At 43.9% G+C, this 12252-nt stretch overlaps 1 protein-coding gene across 3 annotated transcripts in view; it reads right to left on the minus strand.

The window, feature by feature from the left end:
* FBN2 (fibrillin 2) overlaps positions 1-12252 on the minus strand; it is a 247901-nt gene that overhangs the window by 36672 nt on the left and 198977 nt on the right. For all 3 annotated transcript variants that reach the window (XM_075541492.1, XM_075541491.1, XM_075541490.1), the window contains 7 exons: positions 9178-9246; positions 8211-8336; positions 7915-8040; positions 7291-7416; positions 3388-3504; positions 1112-1240; positions 487-606 (listed from right to left, as the gene is read on the minus strand). In XM_075541492.1, the coding sequence (XP_075397607.1) occupies positions 487-606; positions 1112-1240; positions 3388-3504; positions 7291-7416; positions 7915-8040; positions 8211-8336; positions 9178-9246 (813 nt within the window). The remainder of the gene's footprint in view (positions 1-486; positions 607-1111; positions 1241-3387; positions 3505-7290; positions 7417-7914; positions 8041-8210; positions 8337-9177; positions 9247-12252) is intronic.

Genomic DNA, 12252 nt, shown 5'->3' on the forward strand with positions numbered 1-12252 from the left:
TCTTGTGGGCTGGATGGGTTTCAACAGAAAAACATCTGTTATGACAAAGGGATTCATATTTTCTGCTTTACCAGGAGGCCCTCACAAGGAAAGGAGGGAAAATGCCTCCACAGCACTGTCAAGACTTTCTGCTTTACCTCCCCCGGACACTCGACACCTTTAATAGCAGTTTCAAAGCTGGTTGCCAAAGATGACAACTTTTGTAGACCCCTTTAAAATTCGGTAGAAAGTCTCTGCTGACATTTGGAAAAAGGATTACTCTGAAAATTCTTCGAGTAGCATACGATTTCTGTTAATGAAAAAAATCCCTCATCTTTAAGTTCTTTATCCCTACCACTCCACCTTCAAATTGTTTCGGATGGCTCAGTAAAAAAAGACATAGGCAGATACACGCACAGCTCCTCGGGTCAGCACACGTGCACCGTTGGGATGCAGGTTTCCTGACACCGAGCAGCCCGGGGCCCTCAGACTAATGGTGAGCCTTACCAATGCAGTTCTCGCTCTTCACTTCATACCCGGGCGGGCAGATGCACCTGAAGGAACCCTCCAAATTCTGACAGGTGCCAGGGGAACACGAGCCCGGAAGGGCCACGCACTCGTTGGTATCTGAAAAAGGAGAAAGGAGGCGGGCAGAAAAGAGCAAACTTGAGATGATGGTGGCATAGCTTAACTAGAGCAGTAGCCAAATAGCACGCATTCAGCTCGAGCCCTGTGAACGCCGGCTCACCACAGGCAACTGTACCCTGATACGCACGCACGGTCTCTGTGCCTCTTAGACACGTCTCATCTGGCCAAAGGTAAATTTTCTTGATTTCTGTCTTCTGTCAACTTTTGATGAGGCATGAGTGGACTCTCTGTCCTCAGAAGAAACATACCTCTCTGAATCATTTCAAATGTTAGTTTATAAGACTTTGTATCAAAATTTCCCTTCAAATCTCGTCTTGGCCATCTGTGGTCTGATGACCACATGAACTGAGGAAGAGTCCCCAAAAGGAAGAATCACAACATTATTTATGAAAACAAAACCAAGAAGTAACCCCCCCTACACACACACACACACACACAAACACACACACACACTCATATTCTTTGAGGCAATCTTGCTTCTCACCTATACAGTTTTTGCCATCCGGAGTGAGCTCATAACCTTCGTTACATAAACACTTGAAAGAGCCGATCTCGTTGAAGCACCGCCCGTGTCTGCACACCTGCCCGAAGAGGGAGCTGCATTCATCCACATCTGTAACAAGAGCAGGGCCTTTCGGAGCTGCACCCTGAAACTGCCTTTTACTGCACGTTTCCCAAATCCCCACCTTCCAGTTCCTCACCAACAGAGCTGTGGGCCACAGCCTAAGGATCATGTAAATACGGAAATCACCTTTTCTTTATCACACACATTTCTGCCATCAACGTGATTTAAATACTTATAACCACGGAGAGGTACAGGGTGGAGGTGATGATTCCATTCTTCCAGTGGAAAAACCTCTCTTCCCTGAGGCGAGGGGAGAGATGGGATTTAACTTGATTGCCCAGTTTGCAGATCACCTGGCCATAAACCGACTGCATTAAACAAAGGCTCAAGAATATTACAAACAGGAAGATCAATGATATGAAAAACACTCTGGACTTATATTCCTCGGATATAACACAGATGTGAGACAAAAGGAGGATTAAGCATTAGCTCTTCAGTTAAACTGGGATGGATTACATGTGAGTAGCTTTCTGGTTTCTTTGAAGACTGCTTTGATCAGAGGTGCACTCGGATCTGCCTAGAGACTCAATCAACAGGGTGATGGTTGACTAAAGTTCCCAATTAGCTCTGAAAATGTTCTCATCTGCAGGCTTTTGAAGCAAAAGAGAATATGCCGAGTGGAACACCTGTCGGATTAAATTAGGAGGAGGATGTGGCTGGGAAGGCCCCACCAGGATGGAAAACCTAAATGACCTTTAGATAGTGTTTTGGGCCATTGGATTGGCCTAAGTTCGAGCTACAGAGCACCTCGGAGGTGCCTGGCACCCCAGTGACAAGCAGTAACTGTAGACAATTGCTTTAATTTCTTTCATGATTTCCCTCACCAACTACAGGAACATCTCTTATACACTGTTGGCATGCGAGGGTGGGAAAAGCGTTCAAACCTTATAGCATTTCTCGATAGTTCCATTTTCTACTGTCCATTTTTTGGGCTTACTAAGTTTTATAAGTTGGCCTTTATGCATATAACACATCATACCATATTTCAATCGTGCCAAGCAGAATTGTATAATGGTTACCATAATCAGTTTCCAATCATTCTCTTTCTACACGGACTCCTTGACGTCGTCTCCCTTTCACACCACCAGCACCACCAGCAGCACCAGCACCGTACCCCGTCCTCCCAGAACCCTTATTCTACTTGCTGTCCCTGTCGGGTCATCAGTCCTGGGATTCTTACACTGGCCACCAGAAAAGCATTTAACACAACTTCATGAGGCTGACCTCCATGTAACACCTCTGAGATACACTGGACTGAGAACGAACAAAACCCAAATAGAACAATGCAAACCAAAAATACAGACAAATTTAGGAACCAGATCAGGTCCAACCTGCATCATAGGGGGGAATCTCGCGACAAAGTTTTAACTGTTCAGGTCAGATAATGCCTTTGATCTTCTATACTCCTCTCTCCCAAGCACTATGCTTAGTGACCTCTTTCCTTCCACCCCTCAATTTTAGATAGGGGGAGTACTCCGGAGGCTTGCTTCCTATGTCATTCCAGAGGAACTACGTGCATCTTGCATTTCCACCGTCATGCATCGCCTGTGCACACTGGAGTCTCAGTCACTCACAACAAACTGCATTCCGCGGGCTGACTGGGGAACTACTCCCAAGCCATTGTTTCCACAAGGAAAGTCACCCCTGGCTTGAAAACCTGACTTCAGATGCAGCTGCAAGACAGCCTGCTCCTACGTTACAGAGCTCTCTCTGGCTTTTGAAGACGAGGGACCTATTTCTATGAAATACTTGTAATGACACTGAAACAACGCTAGCTCTAGCTTTGATGCCACCTGTAAAAATGCCCCAAACGATTACTAGTCCCAATACATTTCCTCTCTGCGACCGACTGCTCCGTTCATCGGTATTTGCTGATTTAACGAAAGCGCTGAGCGTAGCCAATGGTTTCTGCGATTGTTTCATTCAGTATTGTGGCTTTACAGATCGAAACACTCATCCATGTTACGTGCCGTACCTTTGCCATCCACATGAAATTTCAATAGAAATCATTTTAACTAGGAAAATGCCGAGTTTTGCAATGAACACGAAGCACCTTTTATTCGTTGGTTTTCTTTTATCGCAGTCTAGCATGCGGCAATGAAATAGAAGCAGCAAAACCCTCGGGCGGCACTTACCCAGGCAGTCGTTATTGTGAGTGAGCTGAAACCCGGCGTAGCAGAGACAGTTATAGGACCCCACGGTGTTTTTACAAGTTCCGTTCCCACAGGGATGCCTCTCGCACTCATCCACATCTATAAAGAAACATGGGGTGGAGGGACTGCATTTTTAGCTGGAAATGAAATGACCGATTCACATTTTTCTTTCAAACCAACCAACCAGCCAGCCAACTCGCACAGATGTTCCCTGTGGAGTGCTGGAAATCCATGGGAATTTGAGGAAAGGAATTATGCCTCAGGAAATGAAGGGTGAGCATGAGTTCATCACTTATGTGGAAGCAAAAGAAAATGCAGGTGAATGGCTTCCAGGCATGCCTAAGACAGCGTTCAGAATGAGGCTAAGCCGGTATCACCTGAGAGGAGGGCTTCGTTTAACAGATTCGCATGTCAAACCAGGCTTTTTAAATACCACAACTGCTTTTTTCTGTCAAGCATCATAAATCCTTCTGTAGAAATGTTCCTTCATGAACTTGATGAGCAAAATGGAGATAAGTCTTCCTCTTAATGTCAGGAAGCGGAAAGTCTTTTAGAATTCACTATTAGCTTTCCCCCACCCTCTCTCAAAAAACCCCCAAACCAAAAAAAGGCTGAATTCAGAAGAGATTTAGAAAGACTATTCATCATGTAAGACAGAGAACAGATTCCATCAACTAACGGCTACAGGCAGCTGAGAACGATCTAGTGTAAGAGTACTCTTCCTCAGGAAGGAGGCGCGGGTTAAGGAGGGGCGTGATCTTAACATGTGACTGACTTTTGTCATGGGAGAACTGTTAGGATGCGGGTAGATTTTCTCGGTACTAATTTCTGAATTGTACATCTCCCAGAACGTATTTTCCAGAAACCGTACTTTCTCTCGGCTATCTCCAGAGAGAAGCGGTCTGCGAAGTGCGGCTCAGCAGGCATTCTCAAAGGTTCATGGGAACAGGCCAGAGCCTCAGCTTCCCTCCGGCAAGCAAGCATTTGGTAGACGCCTCCCCGGCACGGTGGCAAAGCCAGCGAGGAAGCTCTTCAACCGACATGTCCAGGCGGCTCTTGTGCCCGCCTCGAAGGGCAGCCATCCCGTAACGCTGAACCGGGACTCCAAGAGTCACACAGTTTTCAATACCCAGTTCAATCCTCCATTCCCTGTGATCGTTACGTTGTGTGTTCAGCTGGCTGAGCCAGGATTCGCATTGGGTTGGCAGGGAAGGCCTTGTGATTCCCCACGGTGTGGCCCAACACAGCGCAATCAACTCCAGAGTGGGATCTGCTGTGGGGAGGCAAGCTGTTCTAAGACTGGGGCGGAACGCCCTCTGCTTCTCAGGTCACAGGCCGATGCAACTGGAAGGACATTTCCTTGGGGCTGTGGCCAACTTCCTATACACGAATGCTTCCTTTTATGCATCTGTCTCATCACTCTGGTCCTTTGGATTTTAGCCATTTCCTGCCAGATTGCCTGCATTGGTGGCCTGCCATCTAATCTGCCAATCTCGAATGCATTCGTCTCCCCAGCCACCAACATGTCAGGACACAGACTGGCTTCTACAAGTGGGTGAGCCATTTTCTACACACACACACACACACACACACACACACACGCACACGCACACGCACACGCACACTCACGCACACATAGTCACTGGTTTTGATATCCTAGAAAACCTAACCTAATACACACTCCCTTTCCCTAAGACATTTAAATAAATCAAAAGTTAGTATTTGTGCAACCAAGAATATCTCAATTCTAATACCCACTGAGTCTGGGCTTGGATTTGTACATAAGGTAGGAGTCAATCAAAAAGGCGCTTGCTTTAGATAGTTGGATTTCGGATCAACTTAACACAGTAACCAATTTTAAATATGAAGTATATTTGCATATATACTATACTGTTCCTGGCCATTGGGATACAAGAATCTCAAACTCAAGCTACTATGTGTCATTTTCATATTTTAGTATTTCTCTGGTTCCTAAGAATAAAATGAATGAGACCAGAAGAAAGAATAAAAATACAAAAACAGATGGATGCCTGTGGAACCTTAGGAAGATTTTAAAAGAATTGCTTAATATTTACATCATAAATTGACTAATCTGCACTAATGAACACCACACACACACGAATCCAAAACCTCAAGCATAACTTATAAGTTACATACTTAAGAGTTAAGACATTAGAAACAACCAGATTCCAAGGGCGTAGGGGGGTCCACATATTTATATTTTATTTCTGCGTAACTGAAGAAAATGCTATTAATAAAAACAGCTTAGATGGATTTTAGTCAAAGATCAATCATGCCTTTTTTGGAGTGGGGGTGGGGTAAATGGCCATTAAAAACCTTTTGTTTGCGTGATCAACCATCCTACTGATTCTCCTTCCCCCCTCCTTGAAGACAACATGTTCTGTAAAATGTGTAGGATGAATGAAATATGTTCATACTTTTGTATGCTTTATTTTATATTTTCAAAGATTTTATATTCTATATGTTTTGATGTAGAATTGTTAGTATTTGTGCAATGCAAATGCACAACTCTAAAGTTCTTTATGCTGAAAACACGGCCGTTATGAAAAAGCCAAGTTCTAAATGTAACTTTCTTGCTTCACATGCAAAGCAGAGATTAATACACGCTCCTGCTTTCTGCTGCTACCAATGAATGTGATGAGGATTCCAATGTCTGACATCAGATTTAAGAGGTCACAGCTCAGTCTCAGTTCCAGTCCTAACTGCCTTTAAAGTACTATTAATCAACAGCTTAGCAAGTTCTTACTGAGAGCTCTTACCAGGGAACAAGGGCCCTGGGCGACATAAACAGCTGGCACACACCTACGGACTCAAAGGACTGCAGTTTGAAGCATCCCAGGAGAGCCGTGGTAGAGAGAGCCAGCTCCCTCCCTGCACAGAGAGTACAGTAAAAAAATCCCCGTGGAGTTCACTCTCTCCTGTACCACATGAGGTCCCCTGAGTTGGAAAAGACTCACTGGAAGTGAGGTTGGTATTACTCCTTAAGTCGCTGAGTTGAGCAAGTAGGCGGTGCCACCTGAAAGCCTGGAGAGCCCAGTGGATGTGTTGGAGCCTAAGAAGAAGGGCCTTGGCAACAAATGTACAAATGTGCTTGACACAATGGATGGACGGATGGACTGTGAGAAGAGCTGTACACACCCCAATAAAATGATCAAAATAAAAAGAAAGAAAGAAAGAAAAATCTTATGGACTGTCGGGCTTCTCTGACACACATGGGGACACCATCTCGGCTTGATGGCAACCATCAATGGCAGCGGGTCTGGTCTGAACCACTGCCCTTGCTGTGAATTTGGTAGTTAGTCTTGGGAATCCACAGGGGCAGTTCTACCCTGTCCTACAGGGCCGCTAGGAGTTGAACTAGACTCTGGCAGTGAGATTTTTGAGTTGGTTCTATTTACTTCACATTATTTTAAAAAGCGAAACCACTACAGACACGGATAAATGCTATGCATTCAATGATATGTGTAAACAACAACAACAACAACAAATTATGGGTATCCATCTCTGTACTGTCACTTCCGCTCCCCTTCCTGTACACCCCCCAAATGCGTTCTTCAGTGGGAATCTAGAGGGAGATAGGGCAGTTGGTACTGTGATGAGTTCCACACAACCCCAAGTGTCCCGCAGAGCATGTCAAACACGTGAAAGCCATTTGGGGCTAAAAAAGGGAATCTCTGAACCCGAGACCATAATGTGGTATGTTCCAACTTGTGAACTCTGCTGTGAATAACACAGTTTAATTCGGTTCACTTTTCGTAAGATTGTGTCTGACAGACGTGGTGGTTGCTCATGACACATGACCAAATTCATCTGTTCTGGCGTCTCAACTCCGTTTCAGGCCCTGGAATCAAATGTCTTTCTCACCCATGCACATGGTCTGGTCCTGAGAAGCCTTAAACCCGTTGTGGCAGATGCACTGGTAACTGCCTTGCAAATCAACACATAGGCCATGACTGCAAACGTTAGGAATTTCTAAACACTCGTTGCGATCTACGGCAAAAAAAATAAAACACATGTTATACAGAGCTGATTTGTATTAAGATGCCTTCATTTTTCACAGGCATGTTTCTATAATCTGCTATTAATTACTGAAGACAGGCTGAGAATGAATCATAACAACAGCTGAATCAAAATACGCAAGGCTTCCAAAGGACTCTCAGCTTTTCTTAGAATAATCGTGCAGTTTTTATGGACTGATTGCTATCTTGGACAGTGTTTTAGGTCCAGTACAGAGAAAATTCGGTTAGGAGATCTCATTTTTTTTAAAGAAGAGAATGTCCAAGATGTGTTGATGTAGGTTCAATAGGAATGAACAGTTTTAGTTAGAAAACATCCACATTCTAGTCTGAAGATGATTCTTGATAGCAAAGCATGGGCATGACTTTAAAAAAAGTATAAAGACATTTATAATAACATTTGCATAGGCACAAAGGAAGTCCAGAGAAGCTTGTGCTCAGGGCCAAAGAATGCGGTCTATCTGCTTCTTACCTACACACGCCCCATTGGGTGACAGCTTGAAACCTGTCGCACATTCACAGCGGTAACTTCCGGGACTGTTGATGCAGTCTGCGTTCCGCTGGCAGAGGTTGTCGCCATTGCTGCACTCATCAATGTCTGCAAAGAGCAATTTCATTCATGACAGTCACTCATCACTGCATCACGACACCATTCGATTACCCACTCGAAGGAGCAGATCCAACACAGTGAGCACTCAAGACAGTCCCGAATTGGCTTACACCTGGCTAACATTTCAGGATAAGGGACATATACACGATTCCGATTACCTTCACAGACCAAGAGCAAGTCATTGTAACTGAATCCTGTAGGGCATTCACAGCGGAAGCTGCCAATCTGGTTAATGCACACGCCATTTGCGCAAATGCCTGGAATCTCTTTGCATTCATCAATGTCTGCAATGAAAGAGATTGGGTCAGCTGTATGGGGTTCTGCTCTCTGAACTGACCTCTGCCCCGGGGTCCTCATTCCCTGTGCTGCTGGAATGACAGCACACATTCAGCGCCACAGAACGCAGTTACACACGGGCACCAACGACTCGGCTGGTCATGTCCTCTCCTCCGCATAGTGACTGAAACATCTAAGTGCTCCACGAAGTGTACGGAGCGATTTAGGTGTCCAGTGGAGCAGACTAACTGTCCAGGCAATCAAGCCTCGGTTCAAGCTTCCTGCCAAGGCTACCGTGCTGCAGCGAGTCATCTTGCAAGGAGACCTATGCTTTCTCAATTTCGTCTTTTTATTACATGTGCACTGATAAACCAGAGACTTGACTTACAGTGCCTACTGACCGAGAGCGAAAAAAGAGTACACTGAACAACACAAAGTGCATTCCGGAGGAAGTCTTATAAACAATCCTTCTGAACAATCTTAATTAAACCTGCGTAGAAGGCAGAGTGCCAGAGCACACCGGAAAGTTGGGAGCATGCTTATGAGAATCACAGCCACAGTTTAAGTAGTGACTTTCTGTCCCCTGACACACTATGTTGAACAAGAAATTAGTTTTCGCATGGTGTATGTATAAAATTTTGACACCGTCACATAACTCTCATAATTCAATCACCAGACTAAGCTAGTGGGGTAACACCATTATTAACACTTGGTTAAAATCTAAACGTGTCTGATTTTTCTTCCAGATTAATGATTTTTGTAGTACATTTGCAATTTAGAAACACAGAATCGATTTTTGCAAAATGCTGCACACGCACACTAGAATACACAAAACCTGCAAAAACTCACCCACAGCTTTTCCAGTGTGAATGTCAAAGGTAAATCCAGGAATATTCCCACAAATGGCTTTAAAGTCAGCTTTAAAAGACAAACCGAATAAAAGCACTTTTAAAATCTCAAACTTTTCCAATGGCATTTTATAATTTGATTTTTACCATTCAGAACTCACTATTTTAATTTTGCTCCTACTTGTTTCACAACAATGCCATCTTCGGGGGCGGGGGGGATGACTGTGCGTTTTATCATTATCATTATTACCTTTAATTCCTGACATTTGAAGGTGATTGGCGTACACACTCGAGTGTAAACCAACCTGAATGTCAGCTGAGGCACCTAATTTTACCACAAAAACTGTATAAAAATGTGTTGAAAAACTCGGCTAATACACAAGGATATACGGTAAATCCTTACAAGGGTCAAAATCCATAGGCATTCATGTTGAGTCTGTACAGTAAACTGAGAAGACAGACTGGAGCAGCGTTTCTTAGCTTTTCCCACTCTGGATCTGCTTGTGCCTGGGAAATTTGCAGTGCAGCCAGCCGCTGCTAGAAGGATCTTGGCTTCATTAAACTTTTGATTTTGAATCAACTGTTGGTTGCTGAGCGCTCACAAACTTTTACTCTTGCCAAATTTTTCGAGACCCCCCCCCCCCCCCACCAATTCACTTCCACGGTTTTCATTTGTAAAAGATGGGTTAGGGATTGCACGAAGGCATATACAGGTAAAAACGGTACAAATCATGCCAACAATACATAGTGAATGGAAAGCGGATTTCTTCTTTCTATAGTAGAAATCTATTTGTTAATGTGAATGTGAAAATCCAAGCGTTCAAAATGCACCACAGGGAAAAACAGACTGTAAGCACCTCCTCAACACGAGGCACCAAACCATTGGAAATTTGAAATAATTCTAATTTTTGCGAAATAAAGCATAACTCCTGATGCTAATTGTTAACATCCATGACTGAAACTCTGGAAAATCATCACTAGGCAGAACGAGCACGCTGTAGTATCAACGTATTGGTGAAGATAGGTACGGCGTGGACTTCATTTACCAATCGAGAGCCGGCACCTAGAATCCACAGGAAGGCCCGAGCACAGTACTAACTGGGAGGATGGAGGGGCACTGGATGGTGTTTTATTTTGCTGCACAAAGGGGAGCTATGATTCTGAGGAGCGTTCTGCCATTTTAATTTTAAGGAACATATGTAACTGTAGCAATATTGGGTTAATGGAATTCACCTGCCTTTGTAATTGGAACCATTTGAGAAAGGCCCTATGTGACACTGTTTGCCATGTTGCTCCTTAAATTCATTTGATCACTACCTTAAATATAGATACACTAAATATTTCATAATAAATAATTTCATTATTTCTTATTCATCCAATTGGCTCATCTCATAGTATCTACCAAACCAAAAACAAACTCACTGCTTTTGAGTCAATGCCAATTGTGGTAGTGACACAATTTCATGTCAGCTTGATAGATAAGAATGAAGGGGTGGAATCTAGCCTGTCAATCAAGTCGGAGCCTGAAGCCTCCTTATGGACATGGCCTTCTGATGCCTCTCTTCTTCCCTGGAGGCAGGGCATAGTCTCTGCTTCCCCTTTCTGTTGACAAGCCATGTGGAGTCACGCTGATGGCAGTCAGAGTCCTGGAGATACGTCCCCTGCCATCGGATCTACAAGACTTTCCCCCCACCCGCCTGTGATCTTCCTGACATCATTGATCTGGCATCACTGCATGTGCTGCCTGAGTCAGAAGAGGAATTCATGGGCTAGTATAGGATATACGGACTAATAGTGGACTTTTGGACTTGATCTGGCCCGGGTTGGGGTGTTTTATTGATGCACAATTACTTTGTGATATAAAATTCTCTCACACATATACAGGTATCTCTAGATCACTTTCTCTAGTCTCCCTGGTATCTCTAGTCTTTCTCTAGTCTACCATAATGTGTATGGTACCGTAATGTGCTAGTCTGGGCACTCATGTGTATAAGAAGGCTCTATGTCTAAGAGCAATTGTATATTGCATATTGAGAAAACATGTGGCTCCATGTGGCTTGTCAATAGGAAGGGAAAGCAGAGGGAGAGGGGGAGAGAGAATGAATCCCACCTCCAGGGAGGAAGACAGGGGGTTCCCAGAATCCTCATGAGAAGGCCATGCCCACATCTTCCTATGGAGGCCTAGTTGGCACAATAAACCTAACTATCACACCAATGCATGGTGACTCTATAGGACAGGTAGAACTGCCCCTGTGCGTTTCCAAGACTGTACCTCTTTATGGGAGTAGAAAGCCCTGTCCTGCTCCCCAGGAGTGGCAGGCTCTTTCAACTGCTGACCTTCCAGTCTGCAGCCCATCTCGTAACCACTAGTTAATGAAAACGATCAGTTTCCAGGGCATTAAAGGACCAGAATGTCAACAAATATAAGATGCTAACTATAATCTATACTGTCTGTCATATGAATCTATGTTTGTGAGGAAAATATGGCTCTATAGAACAAGCTAGAATTCTCTCTAGAATTTTCTGATGAGTACAAATAAGAATCACTTTGACATACAAGGTGCTTCAGAAAGTCTGTGGAAAAAAACCCTCCATTATCTTTTCATTCCATTGTTCATGAACTTTTTGGAGTCCATTAATATACGTTGCTTTTATGTACACTGCTCTTAAAGTAGTTGGGTTTTTTGTTTCTTTTTTTAGTGTATTTTTCAAGGTTGGACCAAAAATACTCAAGTTGACAGTAGATTATCACATATATGTTAGCAAAATATGACACGATCCAAGTCTAGCTCAGTGCCTGGCACGTGGTAATGGCTGCACAACCATTCATTCCAAGAATAAATGAGCAATTAGCCAGCAGAACTTGAGATAAGGAGTCTAAGTGGACTAGCCTTATAACCTCTTCTTTGCAATTGTGCCGATGATCAGAATCCAGAAGTCTCCCCAGCTAGATGTCTGAAAACCCGTGTCTGAACTTCACAGAGGGCTAACTGGGAAACCGCCCCACATGCTAATTGTGGATATTTTTTAGAACTGGGCATCTCTGGGTTTAGCACATGTTTCCATTTATAAAACT

Source organism: Tenrec ecaudatus, chromosome 2 (genome assembly GCF_050624435.1).
Source record: "Tenrec ecaudatus isolate mTenEca1 chromosome 2, mTenEca1.hap1, whole genome shotgun sequence".
Classification (NCBI taxonomy): domain Eukaryota; kingdom Metazoa; phylum Chordata; class Mammalia; order Afrosoricida; family Tenrecidae; genus Tenrec; species Tenrec ecaudatus.